A 22,306-nucleotide genomic window follows, 5' to 3' on the forward strand; every position below is an offset into this window, starting at 1 on the left:
TCTGCGTTATTTGCTTCTGCTTAATCTTCTACTCACGCAACTTAACTAAGTGTGCCGTTCTCATCTCTTTATGTTGATCATGTAAATTGCTTCCTTTCACTGCTGCTGTGTTCATTAAATGTTCATCCCTCCTGCTGCTTTGTACAAGTTTTCTGTAGCTTGCCATTGGTCTAGCTATCTGAAGTGCCACCATTATTGCCACCAATTAACTTATCGCCATCTTTTTCCCTAACCTGTGATCTTAATTGTTCTACTGCTCGTGTCAGTGAGTGAGCAGACCAATAAATCTCTTAAGAGAAGGCTTGCATACTGAGAACTCATTTCATCTCACAACTAAGGGAATAACGTGAGTTAAACATGATCAGGCTTCAAATAAACAAGAAGAAAAATTGGGTTACCTTATATAATGTCCAAGCAATTGTGTAACTTTTGGGGCCCAGCAAAATTTATTTTGTGGATCACCCATGACACACAGGGGGGAGAAAAAAAGGGAAAAAGTGAGATATCTGCCATATATTCATATTGTATGAAATAATATGTTGCCTCACAGAAGAGAAGCACCACTTTATTCTCACTGAAAATGTATTCTGTTGGAGCTATGATGATGCTTATCAAAACTACATGTATACAATCTAAAAAATAAATAAATAAAAAGAGGTGAATCAATATGCGCTGTAAAACTATTGTACCAATACTTTCATGAATCAAGGCTGCCTACGATATGTATTGATTGTCTGTTCATCAATAAAAAAAAGTAAAAAAAACAAACAATTGCCATGTCTCACCAAACCTATCCTATGTGTAAAATCCAACTACATTCCCCCCTTGAGCTTGAAGGTAGAAACAATATTTGTTCTACTTGAGGTTGCACCTGCCATCCTCAACACTTTTGCCTTAACCCTCAAGTTACCCACAGAAAATTTCCAGGCAACCTTGAAAGATGCGGAGAATTCTAGAAACAGATCAGATCACTTTGAGGCAGTCATAGGAATAGGGCTCTTGCAAAACTTGGTGCTCATTTACCATAACTGGGCAAAACAAGTGTGGTATAAAAGAGATCTTCAATTGGATAAACTAGTCATGCATTGTGTTATTATGTTTATCCAGTGAGTCTTAAAAGAATGGAGTGGTAACCCCATGGGAAAAAGGTTATCATTAGTATTGTAGCATATATTAGCTATTGTTAGTTTATCTAGGGTTAGCTAAAATAATAACTGGTGAGAAGTCCTGCCAAATACTATCATTAGGCAAGACAATTTTAATATACAGTATTCAGACATGCAATAAAGGAAGCAAACGAGATTTCTTCATTCTTCATGCAGAACCTCACAACCTACCTGCACATTGAACACCACAAGAAAAAAATGAGGGGTCTGCCATCAGACATGCAATAAAGGAAGCAAACAAGAGATTTCTTCATTCTTCATGCAGAACCTCACAACCTACCTGCACATTTAACACCACAAGAAAAAAAATGAGGGGTCTGCCATCTCTGGGGGGTGCTTCATACAAAACTTATAGCAGCTAAAATGTCTGGTGTACCCTAGGCCAATTGCCTTTTTGCCCATTTACTAAAATGGCCTTGGTTATGCTTAATATCAGGGGTGATTTAGGCCCTGAGGCAGCTCCTGTAATGCCCCCCCCCGCCACTGCTCTTACCTTAGCTTGGGTTGGAGCAGGTCAGGAGAGGGATTGCACGATCATGATCTAATAGAGACAAATTTCCAGTTTAAAACCCAGAAATTCAACTCTTACAGATTATGGCAGGCACACTCCTACTTGATATTAAACCATTTAAAAGTGATCCAACTTTGATTCCAAAATGATTGTACTGCCAGATGAAAAAAGTCCACCCAGTTGTACACATGGTTATATTGTTTTCAAATTCTGTCATGACCTGCTGAACAAAGAGTTTAGCATATTTTGCTTGTAATGTACTATATTCATGGCATTTTTACAGAAGGAATTCCTCCTTCTGAGGCACTTTGTTACCTAGAGACGTCACACTTATCAGCTTTGTGACAAGTTAATGCATGGTGCCAAACTCATGTTGTCTAAAAGCACCTCAGGGTGACAGCTGAACTATGTAGGCAAGTTCACTGCGCTTCTTTGGCTTCTTTTTTTAACCAAATATAAGCAGATAAAAAGGGGTTGAGAATTTGCATAATTTAAAGGAGAAGAAAAGACATTTTTAGTTGAGGGTGCCAAATGTTAGGCACGCCAAAGTGATCGCACTTACTTAATTGAAGTCCCAGGCCATTGCACCTATCAGGAGAAAATTGCACTGATCTGGGGTTATTTCAGTGAGCACCACGGAATGATCGTCTTCGTGCTTCTTCTTTCTTCAAATTTCCTGGGGTAGACGCATGTGCAGTAGAACGAAACAGCCAACTTTTTCGCTAAAGTTCGGTTTTCCGCTCTACTGCGCATGCGCAGCCATGAGAAGAAAGAAGAAGCATGAAGGCAATCGCTCTGTGGTGCTTGCTGAGCCTATGCGTAAGTGCCCCAATAGGCACAACATGCGTTAGGCCTCACCTGTACTGTTCTAATAAATGTATTTGAACTTTTAACTACTTTTTGGCCTATTGTTTTTGAAAAAACTCACATCTTTCGCTATTGGTTTGTATATATGCACCCATTTCTTTACTATACTTATTTACTTACGGTATTATTTATTTACTTACTGCTCTTTATTACATTGGGACAGTGCCAAAAACAGTTTTTTTTGCACCTTTTTCTTTATTTGCTCAGTGGAATAACCCCAGGCCGGGGTAGTTTTCTCTTGATAGGTGCACCGGCCCGGGGTGTCAGGTAGGTAAATGCGATCACTTGGGTGTGGCTAACTTTTGGCACCCCCGAGTAAAAATGGCTTTCCTTCTCCTTAAGAGGAACTGCGTGTAAGCAAATACATGAGTGTAAGTAGAGCTACAAAGTTCCACTGTGGCAGATTATTAGTAACAGGCTACCGGTATATAGAATCTGACATATTAAATGGTCATTTAATATACTTTCTTAAACTATCTTTTTACTGCTGAAAACAACCCAGCTATGCTGCAGGTAGTTGCTAACTTGCGCTGGTTTCAGGGAAAGGATCTCATCATTTATATCAGCCTTTGCAACCCCAGTACAAATGAGAGCCACTGGAATCCATTTGCTTGACCCTGTGATATAATATGATCTAAGAAAGCCCTTTAGCATTTATTCAAGCCATTAGGGTGCCTTGATTTTAAAGGAACAGTAACACCAAAAAATGAAAGTCTTTTAAAGTATTGAAACAATGATGTACTGTTGTGCTACATTGGTAAAACTGCTACTTCAGAAACACTACTATCATTTATATAAACAAGTTTCTTTGTAGCCATGGGAGCAGCCATTCGAAGCTGAAAAAAGAATAAAATGTACCGGATACGCAGCAGATAACAGATTAGCTCTATAGTATACAATGGGATTTGTCAGAACTGTGTCTGTGTATCCTGTGCTTGAATGGCTGCCCCCATGGCTACACAGCAGCTTATTTATATAAAGTATATTTGTGTTTCTGAAGTAAAAACATCACTTTTACTAGTGCAAGGCATATTGTCATTCCTTTAAAACACTTACATTTTTCGGTGATACGGTTCCTTTAAGCCATTGTACAACTGCAATTTGTAGCACACGCATATTTTATATATCACAGTATAATATATTATGCAATAGGCATAATCATTCTGAGACCCTGTCTATAGCACTCACAGACTACTTTTTTGGAGCCCAGGACACATGCCATTAAGTTTCAATGCTGTTGTGTAAGGTAAGCCATTGTGTACATGATCCATTAACGGAATGCTAGAAAACAAGCAAAGTAAACATAGCTATAATGAAAGTACATAGCAAGGCCCTGTATAAGAACAAAGCACGGTGGATATATAACATTTAGCTATACTCGGTACCTCTATTAATAAGTCTAAAATTAGCAGAGCAGTATCCATGTTAAGCATGTGGCCATGATTTATTAGACGATGTTTCCGATCCTGCAATACAATTGCCTGTGCATGAAAAGTCTGGTTATCTCCTTCAAAAATCAGTTTCTTTTTTACACATACACAGGAAATGCCATGGTCAAGATGCAGAACAAAGAGCAAACAGCATGAGCCAGCATCGACCAGATTGAAGCTTTGATTATTCTTACTGTACATGTAATGTCAGGACCATGACTGGTATAGAAACCGGATGTCTAAAAATAGGGCCTTCCTTGCAAAAGTACCAATGCTGTGCTCCCTGAATGAAGGCTGTACAATGAACAGCTTTGTAACCACAGGGACATAGAATGTTCCTATAAATATCAGGCAATTTATTTAAGAAACAAAAAAGATATTCATTGAATATGCAGGGAAGAAATGGTTGGCAGCCCTGTGACCCGCATTCTCACATAGTGTTTGTCCTTACGCTTCTTTTATGGGCACCTGTCTGTCAATGGTGCACAACTGCCTGTTAGTAATGGGGCAACCATGTAATGAAGCCTGGTTTTGAGAACATTCATTGGTTAGAAAAAGTAACAAGCGTTTATGCACTGGACAAGCAACTGCAGTCTACTTCCCCAAACACATGGCACAGTCCATACACACACCATCAAACTGCTCAACAAAAGGGGAAAGTTGTGTTTACTACTACATTTTAAACCATAAGGTGGGTGTGATCACAAATTGCTTCTGTATGTGGGTTGCCTTTACATACTGGTTTCAAATAATCCTGAATTCATGTAGCTGTGTTGCATCATCTGAACATTTTGCAGTTTGAGTGATATCACCCCCTCCCTTCCACCCCATCAGCAGAACAATGGGAATGTAACTAGATAGCAGCTCCCTGGTAGATATAAGAACAGCACTCAATAGTAAAAATCCAAGTCCCACTGAGACTCCTTCAGTTACATTGAGTAGGAGAAATAATAGCCTGCCTGAAAGCAGTACCATCTTGAAGTGCTGGCTCTTTCTGAAAGCACATGACCAGGAAAAAATAACCTGAGATGGCCGCCTACACACCTATGTAACTAATAAAATACACTAGTTGGGTTAGAAATTAAATTTTACATGGTAGAATGAATTATTTGCAGTGTAATTTAGAAATAAAAACACCATAAAAAGGACAGATTGCCTTGACCTCCTTTAATAACGCAAAACCCATGGTCTATCTCATTCCTCAACAGTAGTAAACTAACTCAACTATGCAATAAAAGGTTATACATGGCCAAAAATGGATGGTCAGTAAACTGGACTGGCAACTATATGGGACTACACTGTTGTAGTAGTTGCTTTAAGTACTAATATTTCATATTATTTAATTTATACCAAAGACAAAATGAGCAATTTAAGAGATCCGCCAGATTAACATTGCCCCATGAAGGAGAACGTGTATGGGTAGGATTACAAAAGGCATGCTGCCCTAGGTTTTGTGTTTCAAATATGGGCTTCTTTCATAAGATTTGGGAATGCTTGGTAATTTCAGCCTACCAGTGATATTACTGCCTATTTGGATGAACATTTTTACCCAAAATTAAGTTACTGGTGCTTTTGTTAAGTTACTACAGCTTTTGTGGCTGGATGATGAGACAGTTGAATAAAACTATGAATTTAATCAAAGAAAGTGGTCATTATTCAATGGATTATTAAAGGAAAACTTAATTAAATGCTGTTTGATCATACACTGCTATTAACTGCAAATATGTTAGTTTGTGAACGTGTTACAAAAATAAATAAAACCTTAAAAAAAGGAATATAACAATTTGCTAATTAATGTGTGGCATAATCACAAGATACTGAGCCAGTCAACTAAATATCCAGCATTACATTGATAAAGAGTAAAATAAAAAGTGACCTTATATTAATTTATTTTATTTTCCATATGTGCAAACACATCAGAACAGTGCTGTCCTTTAAAAAGTAACAAAAAGAAATTATATACACAAAATATTTACAAGTGAACAACAACAATTTTTCTTTTGCACAGCAAAGATAACATTTATATTTATGTGATTTATGTACAAAAAATAGATCTATTTACATTTATGAAACACTGGCAAAGTACTTCACAACAGTGCAAGTATTAAAAAGAAACAAAACCATCATGGAATGTCATGTGATTGAAACAGGAAGTGATCCCTTTTGGGCTGGTTCCAAAAACAAAGTGTAAACATAATAAGGTACCAGATTCTCCAGGATGGTTTACAAGTGGAGTATTGGCTGTTAGGTGGTTCTTTTCTGAGGTATAAAGATAGATCCCAAGCCTGTGCATGTGAATGGAAACATTGCTTTATTTTGCCCCCTGACATTTGCAATGCATTATGGGGCACAAGGGCACCAACGCAGGCACATGTACTGCAGCTTGTTTTGGAAGTAAAATGTATGGCCAGTCGTAGTGTTTGAATGTATTAATTCTGCCAATCTCTTTCACTGTGTTTTTAAAGGGATACTGTCATGGGAAAACATGTTTTTTTCAAAACATAGTTAATAGTGCTGCTCCAGCAGACTTCTGCACTGAAATCGAAACATTTCTCATACTTAATGTAAATGAATCGGTCTCAGTGGGACTTGGCTTTTACTATTGAGTGATGTTTTTAGATTTTCCTATTGTTCTTTTGTTAGGCTGCTGGGGGGGTGATATCACTCCAACTTGCAGTACAGCAGTAAAGAGTGACTGAAGTTTATCAGAGCACAAGTCACATGACTGGGGGCAGCTGGGAAACTGACAATATGTCTAGCCCCATGTCAGATTTCAAAATTGAATATAAAAAAAATCTGTTTGCTTTTTTGACAAAATGGATTTCAGTGCAGAATTCTACTGGAGCAGCACAATTAACTGATGCATTTTGAAAAAAAAACAAAAAAAAACATGTTTTGCCATGACAGTATCTATTTTAATATCTATATATTTTACCACTTGTTGGGAAACACTGTCAGATATGGGGTGGGAAGTTGCCTCTTAGAATGGGGATGTTCAACCATGGACTTCCCAACTGCTTCAGTCCCAGAAACCTAAAAGGCCTATTTATGACTAAAATGGGTTTTAGTAGCAAATGAAAAAAGAACTTAGATTATACAAGTGTAAGGCATGGGCATCTATTATGTATCTTACTGCAGATTTTAATGTTATGAGCACTTCTAGATAACAGATTAGAATCAGGAAGTATGGTGTGCTGATGCTATCCCAGCATGGTGGAGACAATAATACAATCCCACTTCTGCTTAATTTAGGCTCTAATTGTACCAGGTACCATGGTAAGTCCATATATTGCTACATGGGTGCTTTATTGCATGTTTTTAAAACGTCTTCACTGCAAGAATCTCATTAAGCTTTCCCAGGTGTCCAAGGGTTTAGCTGCACAATTTAAGAGTTTGGCAAATCCAGTGCTACCATTACATGTACAACAATGCCCCACATACAAGAGAGAAGGAACAGATATTGGCCTATTAACAACTATCTTAAGCACACAAACAAGTGTGCAAAATCAGAATATCTACAAGTGGAACTTCCCATCGTTCCCTGCCATTGCACATAAAATCTCACATTGTCCCATGTGGTTGTTACTTGGAGTCCACTTTGCCTATTTGGAAGCGAAGAAGGACCCGAAAAAAAGTGCTTACATGTGCGTGTATGCCTTGGGGTACTCTGTGAAGGCATATAAAGCTAGTCTTAATCCCATCTGGAGTTCCTTTGCAAAAAAAATGGCACAAAGATCCTCAAAAAAAAACAAGGCTACTGAAGAAATATTTGTATCAAGCCCTCAACCATGGCAAGCAATTAGCTAAATAACTAGAAGAGACTGGGTAATTATACAAGTGTTTGTATTATATAGATTTTTAATGTCACAAGTATTTTGGCCTGGCTTGTAATGCAAGCTAGGTCTTAGGGTGAAACTAGGTTTCATTACAGTAATTATAGGCTGTGCTAGAAATAATACTGTTCTCTGGTGAATAAGCCCCACAGGTTCATAGAACTTGCATTAGGCCCCAAAATAATTATTGCACACACCATCTTATTTACTGCATACATGGCTTCACAGTTGCTGCCACACATTCCTTACTAGGAGATACACATCTGTATCACAACTTCCACTAATCTCTGTATCTTCACTGCATATAAATCAGGGGAATATTAGTCAGAAGGTGAAGAGCCAATTCACCAAGGGGCAGGTGTATCAAGGGTCGAATTTAGAGTTCTTAGGAGTTTTTAAAAACTCCCATCAACTTCAAATTCAAATAAAAAATGACCACTGAAAATGTTTCAAAAAAATTCAAATTTTTCAAACTCGGGTGAATGGGATCAACCCGCAAACTCGAATCAAATCTGATTAGGAGTTTTTTCTTAGGGGAAAAAAAAAAAAAAAGATTTTCAGGAAGGCTGTAAACAACTCCAAATTGATCCAAGGTCATCCCCCATAGGCTAAAACAGCAATTCAGCAGGTTTAAGGTGGCAAATTGTCGAATTTGAATTCTTAAAGGGCCATACATGATACATTTCAAAAATTTAATTTTTTTTAAAAATTTAATTTTAACTATTCCTTAGTCAAATTTCAACTAAAAAAAAAAACCTGGAAAATTTGAATTTTCACTTCGACCCTTGATAAATCTGCCCCTAAGAGTACTATTCTATAACCCTATTCTTTTATGTAGGTTTTTGGAGACCCTTGTGCAGGATCGACTCTTCTCCTTTGGGCAGCTGTGACGCTGGGGTCTATGACTGCGAAGCAGTTTTTACAATTATTCTAAAGCGGTCTTACTACATTAAGTAGCTCTTATTGGAGTTGTAATTAGAGTTCCTGCCCACAACAACTCTTCATTCTGTGAGACACAGGGACTTACACATTATTGCATCTCAACACATTCACCGTCACAAAGGGTAGTTAAACCAGTGTCAGAAAAGTGTACAGCCCAGTGCAATATAAAGTCATCTGACTGACCACGGAGGGAACCTGGTTTCAGTTTTCATGGCATATACCTTGACTCCCAATACTAAGTTGATCCCTTGCAGGCACCCATATTGCTGTCAGTGTGAATTCCAATGGTGCTTCCAATCCTCCCCTACAATCACCAGTTCAGAAATGTCCATTTTCATTAACAAAAGTCCATTAAGCACAATGCATTACAGCTAGTCAGTGATGTCTGCCCAGTGAGCCTCCACCTGATCTATAGTATCACTACCCCCAACATCTGAAGCCTGCTAATAAGGATTATACAAGCAGAGGGTTTCCAGCTGGAGATCCTCACTCTATGCCAGCAATAAGGATCCTCCTGACAATCACACAGGTTCTATAGGCTCTTCCATTCCATAAAGTAATGAACATGTGGTACAGGATTAAGGTGCCATCGGGGAATCAATGTCTCAATAAAATATGGTACCGGAAAGGTTGAAAAGCTGCGACTTAATGGTCTGTGCTGAAGATGAAAGGAAAGAAGAAGCAGGTTGGCTGAAGAATAAATGAGGTGTCAGTGTTCTGGGCAGAGTCAGTGAGTGAGGATGAGCCAGTGGGGGGCCCTTCTCATACAGTCTCTGCTTCTCTGCATTCCTCGAAGCCGTTGGTGATGAGTCCAGAGTCCTGGTTACTCTCTATAGACGACTCGCTGCTCGTACTCTCCCCCGACAGGAGCCTGGTCACTCTCAGGTCCGCCTTCAGGGTCTGCAAGTCATTGCCCAGACTCATCTCCCCGAGATCACTGATGAGCTGAGACAGCTCCCGCTTCACCTCCTCCTCCTCCTCCCCAGGCTCCCCTCCACCCCCGGTATCCAGCACATCCTCACACTCGAAGCTCATCGCCCTCTCCTCCTCCTCCTCCCCCTGCTGATCCTCCGTGATTGAGCCCAGCTTGGGGGCGCTCCGACTCCGCTCCACGGGGGGTTTGTAGCAGGACTGTCCGTTGAGGAGCTTCCTCATGGGCACTAAGGGGATGCTGTGCTCGCCGATCAGCTGTTGCTGCTGGTGCCGGGAATCCTCTCTCCGTTTGAGCCTCTTGAACTCGGCCAGGGCGTTGGCGGAGGTCTGGTACAGGAGCAGGGCCATGGCTTTCGCCTTCTCGGGCTTGGACACCAGCACCGCGTGACATCGCAGCATCACCGCCTTGTGCTTCATCTCGTGCCGGTAGATCCAGGCAAAGATCTTGGGCAGCCGGGGGTCGGCCACGCAGTAGGTGACTCGGTGCAGCAGATACAGGTGTCCGGGCCGCTTGGCTTTGTCTTCCACGTGCACCATGCGGATCCCCTGCGAGCTGATAGTCAGCTTCATCTTGGTGCCGTGTTTGCCCATCTCGCTCTTGCTCCAGATCTTGCTCACCGCTAGGTCCGTGCAGCCCTCTCCCTTGGACTGAAGGGTCGTAGCGTTGCCCAAGTACAGCACCGTGTATGTCGGGTCTTCCCCCGTGATCTTGATCTTCTTCCTCTTGGACTTGAACATGCTGCCCACCCGAGTCAGGGCCCCCTCCGGGCAGGACTTAGCGAAGGAGGTGAGGGCGCTGTAGTTGAGGCTCACCGCATAGCCCTTCTGCTTCCCCTGCTTCGGATCCTCCTCGATCAGGTCGAATTTGCTTTTCTTCCAGGGCAGCATGTCGCTGTGCAAATAACAGCCGAGGAGAGTGAAGCGCAGGGCGCACTGATAGCGCTCGTATTAACGCGGCATTGTGCTGAGCAGCGGGGATGTGTACAGCGCCTGCTACAGATCATCTCATGTACAATACGCTCCTCCCTCCGACTCCGCCACTCGCTCCCTGCCTTCTCATTGTCAGACTCAGCTCAGTGCAGCTGTAAATATAGTCTGGAGTGAACCATTCGCCCTCCCAAAGCAGGGGAGCCGCACCAATGAACGGGCCAAATCATTACACCTGGCCATTCGCACAGCAAATCATATGAATGAGAAGTAGATATGAAAGCTTTCAAGCACTACGGGTGCCTTTACTGTAGAGTCCTATTCTATGATTTATAGAATTTTACTTTTCTGCCGCTATACAGCCACTATATTTTATCTTATTTGCAATGCCTAGATCAGACATGGCTTGTACTGGATACAGGGGCAATCTTTCTTTAAACTTCTAGACAACAAATGTTTGGAAACAGATCCGCACACACTCGAGATTATGCAGTCGGGGAGTAGACCCCTTTTATTATGCCACCAAAAATTCCACGTTTGGAACACCCTCCCTGGGGGAACACCCTGCCTTCATCAGGGACGGTGTTCCCTCCGAAATGTTGAATTTTTGTTGGCATAATAAAAGGGGTCTACTCCCCGACTGCATAATCATCTTGTGTGTGCAGATATTATAATATTTACGATATCAAATTATATTCAAGTCTGAGATCCAAACTAAAAATCTCATTGAGGGATATTTTCAGCTTGTAGACCTTCAGTCGGACTGTTCTAATATACAGTAACTCGCACCTGCATTAACCACTACCTAAAACACAAGGGTTTATTTAACTGATACCAAATTACAGTTGGTGTATTAGTTTTCCACTTCTGACCCCCTCACAGTTACCATACAGCTTGAAGCTACAGCAGTGTTTCTCAAACTGGAGCTGAAGCCCTAGGAGAGACCAATGCTGCGGTTAGGGGACCCAGCATGGAAACTAGTCAGGGCCAGTGGCATAACTAGTCATCAGCAGGCCCGGTTGCTCATATGTAGGAAGAATTTCACTGGCACTCAGGTTCAATTCAAGCAGGTACAAGCCCTTGGTGAGTTTATTTTGCGAAGGTGCAACTTTTCAGGGTAAACCCCTTTGTCGAGCATGCTTGAGTGCCAGTGAAATTCTTCCTACTTATGAAATTTGAGGTTGCTGAGGCCTCCTTCACCAAGCACCAGGTATTCGTTTCCTGGAGAGCCAGGGTGTGCAAGCGCGGTTACCTTCTATTTTTCCCCGGATGCACATGTGGCCACACTCCCGGCCACATATGTCTTCACCCTAAGACTTCTCATGGCTCCAGCTGTCCTGGGTGCAATCATACCCCCTGCACCTCTGGTAGTTATGTCACTGGTTAGGACCTTATATGAAAAACTATGAAATCTTCAAATTTTGGAAACTTGAGATATGGCTTTTTAATGTGTTCCAGTGCATAGGAACACAGGAGTTGACCGACCCCATGCTTCTTTATAGGGAATGTACCAATGGGCGGGCAGTGAAAAACCAAACACACATTGTATCATTTGCAATTGGCTTTTTCCACAGTGTGATCCCATCACCACAATCGCCATTAATAAGAGTCTATAGGGTTAACTCCTGTGTTCATGTGCAATGGAACACACAAAAAACACTGCAGAGGATCACAGGTTAAAAATTGTGTATAAGGGCCTTTAAATAGCAGCTCACATGAATGTGTTAATGTAGGTATGCGGAGAAATAAGGTTCTGTGGACACAACAAGAGCTACCATACTGCACAGTCAGTTTAAGGGAAACTAAAGAGCAAAGCGGCAATATTTTACCTTTATCATACTTGTTGCAATGATTAGCTGCAATACCTTCTTCCCAACATATTAACAAACCATGTGACATTTCAATGCCCAGTTTAACCACTTCCCCATTTACAGGACAAATATTAGACATAAAAATCCAGCTTTTTTATATGACCAAGCAGGTGACTCATATCTGAATTGTTGGCTAATAGCTAACATGACCGTGTGCTGGGAACAAGGGACATACTGTATTGGAACACTGTAGATAACAGCAATGATAAATCACTTGCTTATTCAATCAATATAAACCACCACAAAATTGTCTGGCTCATTTTGGGACTTGATACAGGTTGATGGATCAGTTAACTTATCTAAAGGTCACCAAGAGATAAGATAACTAGCTCCACCCTGACTCCCTCTTAAGCAAGAAGCAGGGCTGTATTAAAATCAATAACCCCTTGATATTGGGTATGTATACTAAAGCCTCTGCTTAAACAGGGAAGTCATTAAAATCACCACTTCCACAACTTAACTCTGCCAGCAAAATGAACCTGGCTGGCAAATGGTTAACGAGCTTGAATGCTGCTGGCTAATTAAATAATTCATTGCACTTGTAGGCTGACAGATCTACTGGGAGCAGCCTGAGCCAGAATTAGCCTGACCTGGATATTATGTAAACTAACCTGCTCCTTCTAAGATGCAACTTACCCTCTCCAGGGTTGTGCACAAAGTGCACTTTGTTAAATAAAATGAATGCAGACTTCTCAAGAGTGCTGCTTACTTTCTAGAGCTGAAGTGGATGCAGGACTGGATTACTTTTATTATATACAGATCCTGGCAGGGTAGGAATGGCCACCTTGTGGCTGATGATAAAGAACTGCTTCTGTCTGGCCATTATTTGTCAAAAGTGACATCACTAAACATTTCAGTAATAGGAAATGTTACAAATACAACTGTACTATATTAAACAATGTCAGTGACTGCAAAACAGAAGGTGTGGAAGGTTACTTAGGGGTACAAACAAACCTCTTAATATGGTGCACTTTAAATTGCATAGTGGATGCATCTATCCAGCCCTGCTTTTTTTATATTAACTGTGGTTATTAACAACCCTTGTTCCCACCTTAAGGGCTCTTATTCACGGGCAGTTTTCCCTGCGCTCCCCTGCGTTGTGCTTTCTTCTGTTCAGCCGCAGGGGAGCACAGGAGTAGACCCACTTAATTACTGTGAAGGGGGCTGTACTCACACAGACGCATGTAAGTGCCAAACGCATGTGGGATGTTGCATTTCAACTGCGTTTGGTGCATACATGCATCTGTGTAAGAGCCCTAATTCTAAACAGTTATAAAGCTGCATGATGCATTATATGTTGTTAAAAGAAAATAAAGTGTACTATCAGTTTATACACACACCCTAGAATAGTATCAGTGTATTTTCATTTACCAAAGCCGGATCATTTTGTCACTTTGCAGTAACCAGTAGCAATCAATCAGGAATTAGATCTGCTCTGTATGCAGGTAAAAAAAAATAAAAGCAGCTAGCTGATTGGTTCCTGTTACAAGGTAAAATGTCCCCCTTTGCTGGTAAATGAACCCCAGCTTTTTCCTTTCTGTGGCACTCCTGATTATTATTATATTCATAACCTATTCATAACATTTTAAGATGTAAATGTCTACTCATGCATGTTACAATTAGTTATACAGCAACCGTCTGGCAAGTAGCATTTAGGGGCAGATTTATCAAGGGTCGAATTTCGAAGTAAAAAATACAGAATATCGAAACTTTTTTCATCGAATTTGGGTATTCTACGGTCGAAGTAAAATCGTGTGATTTTATCGTACGGTCGAACGATTCTACTTCGACTTCGGCAGGTTTAATTTGGCGAAGTATTGAAGTCGAAGTTTTTTTAAAGAAACAGTACTTCGATTATGTATGTAAATTCGAAGTCTTTGTATCCTATTCGATGGTCGAAGTATCCAAAAAATTACTTTGAATTTTGAATTTTTTTACTTTGAAAATTCCTTCGAATTCACTTCGACCCTTGATAAATCTGCCCCATTAGTGTTTTTTGGTTTTCATGGGTTGCTAAATAATAATAATAATTTATATTGCATAAATACCTTTACATTAGACCAGGGGTGCCCAAAAGGTAGATCGGGATCTACCAGTAGACCTTTAGCTGCTGATCAGTAGATCTCAAGACACTGTCAACAAAACAGCTTGTCTAAATCACCCTCCTATTTCATGCTTTTCATTTAGATATTTATTATGTTAAGATTACACAAGGAATAGTTGTTTGTTAAATATGGCAATAAAAATGATCTCATAAATAAATATAATATTTAAATAATATTTTCCATGGAACAGAATACTAACATTGCTTTTATGAATGTAGATCAAAATGGGACAACATCACTAAAAGTAGACCTTGCATTATTTAAATATGGGCACTCCTGCATTAGACTTTATGGAAACATGGGGACAACTAGTGACCATCAAAACACTGTATGCAACTGTTTTAAAAATGCTAGTTCTATTATAAAGACAACAACTAGCTTATTACTTTTAATGAATAGAATTAGAAAAAGACACCTCAAACATGTATCCGCTTTATGTGTCTTGCTGCTGCTAATTTATCTCACATGTTGAGAAACATACAGGTAACAATCCATGAACTGCCTTGGTAGAGAAAGACTGCTGTATGCTGCCATCTACTGCAATTTTCTGAGACTGCAATAAGCTGACCACTATGGATGGTAATTGAGCGTGCTCAATGCAATTATGTTACATTCCTTCAGGGTTTAAAGCTTTTACAGAACTTCTTTCACAGTTTCACACTAGCACATTTACATAGAATTTTAGAATACAATGATTATTTGCATGCACTATATTTGTGAAAGTGAAGTCCTGAACCATCAGTGTAGTTAAGTACCTGTGCTCAAAATATGAATGCCCAAAGAGAGGTGATTTCTACACTTGAGAAAGGATATTTTCTGCAGCTTAAAGTATTTTAAAAGCATATGTAGAGTGGCTGCTTCCTCATGTAGAAACATCTCTGTGTGCTGTATTTCCTTGTTGGATCATCTATTTGATGTGGTGACTCCTGGAGATTTATTTTGAGAACTGAAATTGTGTTACTGAGATTCTAGTTTCTCTCAGCTGGTTCTCTGGCCTCTTCTCTGATGCTTGTGATCTTCACAGACTTGACACGGTTGCTTTGCAATGTGCTGCTGGTGTTTAATAATTGCAATATCAAACCGGGCTACAGTCAAATCAAATAAATACACTGTCCCTAGGTCCTAACTGACTAATTCATACACATAAAGAAACAGTGTTAACTCAGTGTATTAACACACCCTCATTTAAAAACTGGAAAGCAAATAATTCTAAATCTATAAAAATTAAATTTAAAGACAAAAGTTTCTAGGAATTATCCATTCTATAACATACTGAAAGTTAACTTAAAGGTGATCCACCCCTTTAATGATAGAAAAATACATCAAAATCCAAATTTCTGCCTAAAGTTATTCTAGGAGGAGAATGCTTTTAATCCCCTCTCAGACAGAATATTTATCTAACTCTGACTATAACCCATAAAGACTTAGAGGCACATAGAATAGAAGAAAAAAAACTTCGAATTTCAAATGATTTTTTTGGCTACTTTGACTATTGAATTGGCTACTTCGACCTTCGACTACGATTTCGAATTGAACGATTTGAAATAAAAATCATTCGAATATTCGACCATTAGATAATCTAAGTACTGTCTCTTTAAAAAAAACTTCGACCCCCTAATTCGCCACCTAAAACCTACCGAGGTGCAATGTTAGCCTATGGGGAAGGTCTCCATAGGCTTCCTACAAATTTTGTGATCGTAGAAATATCGTTCGATGGATTAAAATTTTTTTGTTCAATCGTTCGATCAAACTAATTGCGGTAAATCCTTCGACTTCGATATTTGAAGTCGAAGGATTTACCTTCGGCAGTCGAATATCGAGGGTTAATTAACCCTCGATATTTGACCCTATGTAAATCTGCCCCTTAATGTTTTCTTTTAACATACATCCTATTTGGCATGCTGTATTGTTTTTTAAAAATAAACCACACGATGAAAAGAACATTACACTATATATGTTTGCGTAAAACAAGTCTTATTGGTGACTATATAAGGGGAATGTATTTTTAGCAATGACCAAGAAGCATGTGATACAACAGTTTGCTTTGTTTCTAAACATGCCAGTGGGAGTCATATACAATAAGCTGATATTTGAACTCTACTGGCTAAACAAAACTCAAGAACATACCAAGTTCTTCATAAATGTATTATCTGCATATATTGCCGACTGTGAGTTAAGCTTCACTGCAGAATATGAAAGCCATTGGAAATCTTTCCCCAATAGAAAAATATTTCTTCTTAGAATAAAATAATGACTGGATTCACTTTGGAGTTGACACAAAAAGAATTTTGTTGACACATGATTTTTGGCAAGGCGAAAAAGGCCTGGGCCTAGGCCTGCAAGATTTAAGGGGCGCCATGTTGCCCAGTCAAATCCTAATTTTTTTTACAAAGCACTGGGGACGTACGCTAAATCCCCAGTGGTTTGGCAGAAAACCTGCGCACACGTGAACATAAATGGGGTAGGGGATTCAAAGAGCCGTTGATTTGCCTAGGGCTGCACACAAAATACATCTGGGCCTGATTTAGAGTCTTATATAGCAGGATGCACATAAACCCTGCAATAACCTCTCTGGATCCAATGGGTTTTTAGGCTGATGTGGTTGAATTTAATTACTGTCAGGTATGAATGGACACATTTCCGAGTAGTTATCACCAGAATATAGTTAATATCTGCGTTTAACAAAAGCATGGTTTCAGTTAGAAGCAGCATTTAAATTTATTCTCAGTAGTGTTGCCAAATGTGACATAGTGCAAAGCGAAAAAAGAAATATTGTGCTCTTCCCCATTATACAGTATATGTAACTAACCATTATTGGTTAGAATGGAATATGTCATTTTTCTGCACCTACTGTAGGTCAGACTAGTGCAGTGTATTTGTTGCACTGGGCTCTTGCCTAAACAACAACACAACATTGGTGTACACTGTAGTTGTTTCTAAAGTCCATAACTGTGTTGATAATTTTAAGTCCTACCTATATTTACATATGTGTTTGTCTAACTATAGTTATTGAGTCAAGTATTATGCACACTTTGACACCTATGGGTGTATTTTAGGTACTGCAATATTATGCTAGTTATAGTTATAATCAGCTAGAGACTATGGGTAATAACTTATCAGAGAAAAGTGCAAAGTTTTCTTGAGTTTATTCCCATGAATATTAGAAATATAAGAAGAACACCCCCACTGCTGCTCACACCCACTCCTGACATAGGAACTCTACTGTGTCAATTATAATCGCATTCAACTTGGATTAAAGTCACTGGGACAAGTTAAGGCAGAGAATATAATATTTGTCTGTAAAAAGCAATTCAATATTGGCTTTTGTGTAGTTTTAGTCTGTTAGAAATCGGGAAACATAACCTGTACTTAAAGCAAATCCAGAAACAAAACTAGTCAAAGAGACCGGATTTCGGCGTTCACATAGAAATGACTGCCATAAAACACTTTCATACTTTATTACAGCACATAACATTTTACTATGATGTTAAAAAGGGGACCACAAGGCAGACGTTTATGAGGATCAGTTCCAGATAGCGTTGCCACCTAGCCAGTATTTTACCAGCCTGGCCGGTAAAAATGATGCCTGATCCCAATGTTATTAATAAGGAAAAAAGATAAATATATAGGAAGTCCTGTATTTTTTTGGTGGCAACCCTAGTTCCAGAAGGACTTTCAAATGAAAATAAAAAATAGAAAAATAGAAAGTCTACATCATACTAAAAGTTAATTTAAAGGTGAACTACTTCTTTAATACATTACTACCTTACTTTATGCTCTTCACTGGGGAAATCAGGGAAGGCTTTTATAAAAGTGGCAGACTTAAGGCTATAAATAATTCAGTTTGTCTTGTTTTCACGAAAAAACACTACTAAATGAAGGTGCATTGCACATTCCTGGTTACATCATTTATTTTACACAGGACAATGTTATTTATTACAAAGAGACAACTTTCACAATCTTTTAATAAAGTTAGAGTGGTAAAGGAGACAAAAGGTAAGATTTGTCAGAAATGGTGGCAAAGCAACAATAGTACACATATGTCCTTGCGCACATGCCACACTTTCTACACTGGGAATCAGAAGACTGAAAAAGCGAATTAACACTGTTTAGATGCAGAACCTTTCCTCATCAGTTAACAATTTCACCTGAGTGATAATGAGAATGCATACAAATTCAAGAACACATTTCCCCACAATTGACGGCTTCCAGCGCATGCAAAATTTTGGCCCCCATTATTTCACTTCCATTCTCTGAAGCATGTTATAGGGAAGAAGAGAGCAACTTGGGGACTTGGGAGAGCCCTAATCAAAGAATGAGCCCAAAGCTAACGTGGACTGCGGGCAAAGGATTCATGAGTAATAAGGAATACAACTTAGATGTCATGTTGTTAGCTGAGTGAACCTTTTTATTACTCTGTTACTACAGTGCAGACAGTTAATCAGCAATCGGAAATAAAGTAGCTGGGTCAAAATAGAAAGTAGTTTTCTTCTGTTAATTTCTGAGCATTTTTTACTGGTCAGATTCAGTTTGATAATGGATCATAATACGCAAGAGCCATGAATAATCTGTAAATTAAATCCTTATAAACAGTGCCTAGTGATGACCGGTTATAATTGGTGCTTAGTTATTTTTTGTCACATGACTCAATGAAACTTAGGTATTAAAAATAATGTACCCCCAGTTGTAAAATATAAGGATATTTATTAGTCACATTAGCGTTCTATGAACTGTATAAAACCACTCAGCATTTAGCCTCATGGCATCATATGGGCATGAGCGCCTGTTATTTCATTTCAGCCCACACAGGCTGGTCTGAATGGCTGTAGGCCCAGGCTAAATATGCAAATAAACCTGGGAAACTTTAATATTCAAATCAGTGTAATTTTTATTTAATATCATCACCAAAGCATTATAAAGAGACTCACCAAGTATATAAGAAGACTCAGGTGCTCTGCCCTGAGCCTTCAGCCAAATGGAGTGGACATTACCGTATTGTTTGTAGGGTAGGCACTCAAATGGCGATCCTCCAGGCAGTTGTAGTAAAAAAGGTCTTTATTGAAAAAGAAGTATGGAGAACACCTTATCTAAGCTGCTATCCATACTTAAATAAAGATCTTTTTACTACAACTGCCTGGAGGCTCGCCCTCTGAGTGCTACCCTACAAATAATACAGTGATGTAGTTTTTATTTAAGTAACATGGAACTACATGTTTCAGACCTCAAATGGTCCTTGTTCGGATGCACCTTTGTAACATGAAAGTGCAAAACAACACTAATTTGCATATAACAGGCCTTACTGATTTAGATTCACATGATACTTATGTGGAAGTGGCTTCTCTACTAACTATTAAAATTAACTATTTATACCATCTGGAGACTGGACACAAATTGTACCTTTTTCACCTACAAACATGACGTTAACACTGCGTCCATGGGTTCTGGGGGCATTAAAGAGATGCTGACACCAGAAATTAAACATTGTCTCTTATGGAAAAAATATAAATAGCAATCAAAGTATTTGCCCAATGCTTTTACATTACTTATTTGATCCTCATATTCTTCAGTGAGGGGGCTGCCATATTTGTGCAGCAGGAGTCCATTAAAGGTAGAATCTCCCTGCAACACACAGAGCCGTAAACTCTGGGGCCAGTGAAATAGAAATACAGTAACTGCCCACATATTCTTGAATTAATAATGATGCTGCTGGTAATACTGACAAATTTTTACTCTCTTCCTTTATTGTGTTTTCTTACTGAGACTATAATGCAGCACATGAACTGATCACAGCCTTTATGCTGCAGGATTAGTGTTTGTTCTGCTTGCTCCTAAAACATTGTCAGCAGTGCACCAATGATTCCTGTTTGTTATTTGTGGCAAACTTACTTGTTTCTTTCTCCTTTGCAGGTTTGTCTCTAGCAGGGAAAAATGACGCTGAGGTGAAGTAGACATCTTCTTGGATCTCGCTGTGCTCTGCTGCCTTCTTCTGCACTTCCCAGAAAACAGTGAGTTTGAGGGGACACTGCTTGTTGCACTGGTTTAGCATTAATGATCAGTTGTTACCCACAAAACTTTTTAGCTCTGGGGGAAGTAGAAGCCTGTATCTAGTTTGACTTGCTCAATGCCCAGTCAGACCACAGCCAGAACTTTAATACTATTTATTAGTGTAATGTAGAAATGGGTGTTCAATGGCAACTTGCCTTAATTTGCGGTAGTCAACTATCCCTGTCCTGCTGCTTTCCAGCCCAAGACCATTTCTATTTTATGACTCACATGTGGCTTGACTCCCTTCCAATGATGTCAAGGAAGTGCGGCATTAACCTTCTGTGTGGAGCATTTGGGAAAGGTACATCCCCAAAGGGAAGTGGATCTGCTAGATGTTTGACCCAAGTTTGGCCTGCCACCCACCCAAGAAAAGTTTGACCTGTCAGCAGCCAGCCCCTCAATTTTTTTACCCAAATCTGCCTAGTCCATGGGTCCTGTGCACGTCACTGTTTATCATCTGCATTATGCTCCTTGGGTGGCTTTCATTCTTCAGTAGTTTGAAATCATATGGAATATTTCAAAGTGGAAAAAGAATTTATGGAGTTAACTCACTATGACAGTTGCAAATGAGTAGGTTTTGGGAGGTGTCTTTGGATAATCATTACGGAACCAATGGTGACATTTGCCTGGGAGGAGATAACTTTTCTTAAATATATCGATAATGGGTTGATGCAACGCGACATGACTGTTGGATGCAGACGCACGCGTCGAATCATGGTGGAATCGTCCGTGGAGGCCTGCCCTTACAGAGCATGCATGTGCTGAGCACTGATTAGCTGAACAGATGTGTCATGGTGAAAATGTGAAGCTACATTCTATTGGTTTCTCTTTATTGCTCCATCACTGCTCAGTTATTATGGACTTTGTAATAAGAAGCAACTTGTATTTTTTCCAAAAAAGGAAGAAATGGCACATTAAATATTTTCCAGTGGGATGCCGTATTTTTGTTTTTTCCCTGTTATAAAACATTAGGATTTATGGGTCTGGTTGTTTCTGTCTTACACTCTGGCATTTAGTTGCAATTGAATGAGGTGCCCCTGGTTATTCACATAATCTGATAACATGTTATTTCATGTAAAATAAAGCAGGTTTGCTTTGTGTCTTGGCTTTACAAGCTGTTTTGCAGCAAAACCATAATGGACCACAAGGTGTCTCATGATTGCAGGGTTAGATGGGAAGAGGGGAGGTTTGTACAGACATTTAATCGAATTTATAGTTTTGCCACATTGCAGACAGTATTACCCAGACATATCGTGCCAGTTGGCAATATAATTCTTCATGTTTATTAACTGATGTTAACACGTTAATAATAATTTGTAGTCCTGGTTGTAGTGTAGTTGTAGCTGGTTACTGTTTTATAGTCTCAGGCTTATTTTTTATTTTAACCTTAAAGATCTTTGCTCAGAATTGTATTTGAAATTTTACACAAGGCATATCTTGAGAGATCTACATTTTTTTCTGTATTTGTTGATCCATTTTCTTTTCCTACAGTAGCTGGGTCGGATGCATTACCAGGGAAACACAAGTAAGATTAGAGATGTAAGACTATGTCTGTTCTGTTGGTCTTAGCTGACAGCACTCATGTGTAGCTTTACGGAGGATTTGTTAAGATGGGGTCAGTAACCTCCATTTCTAAGCTGGAAAGAGTCAGAAGGAGGTAAATAATTCAAAAACTG

The 22,306-nt window shown here is 39.4% G+C and overlaps 1 protein-coding gene across 1 annotated transcript; it reads right to left on the reverse strand.

The window, feature by feature from the left end:
• Positions 1-7,800: 7,800 nt before the first annotated feature.
• fam43a.S (family with sequence similarity 43 member A S homeolog) lies at positions 7,801-10,721 on the reverse strand. The gene is given in 1 exon segment (NM_001092413.1): positions 7,801-10,721. A coding segment is annotated over 1 exon segment (1,059 nt). The 5' UTR covers positions 10,571-10,721; the 3' UTR covers positions 7,801-9,511.
• Positions 10,722-22,306: the final 11,585 nt, after the last annotated feature.

The sequence above is a fragment of the Xenopus laevis genome, chromosome 5S (assembly GCF_017654675.1).
Source record: "Xenopus laevis strain J_2021 chromosome 5S, Xenopus_laevis_v10.1, whole genome shotgun sequence".
NCBI classification, from domain to species: domain Eukaryota; kingdom Metazoa; phylum Chordata; class Amphibia; order Anura; family Pipidae; genus Xenopus; species Xenopus laevis.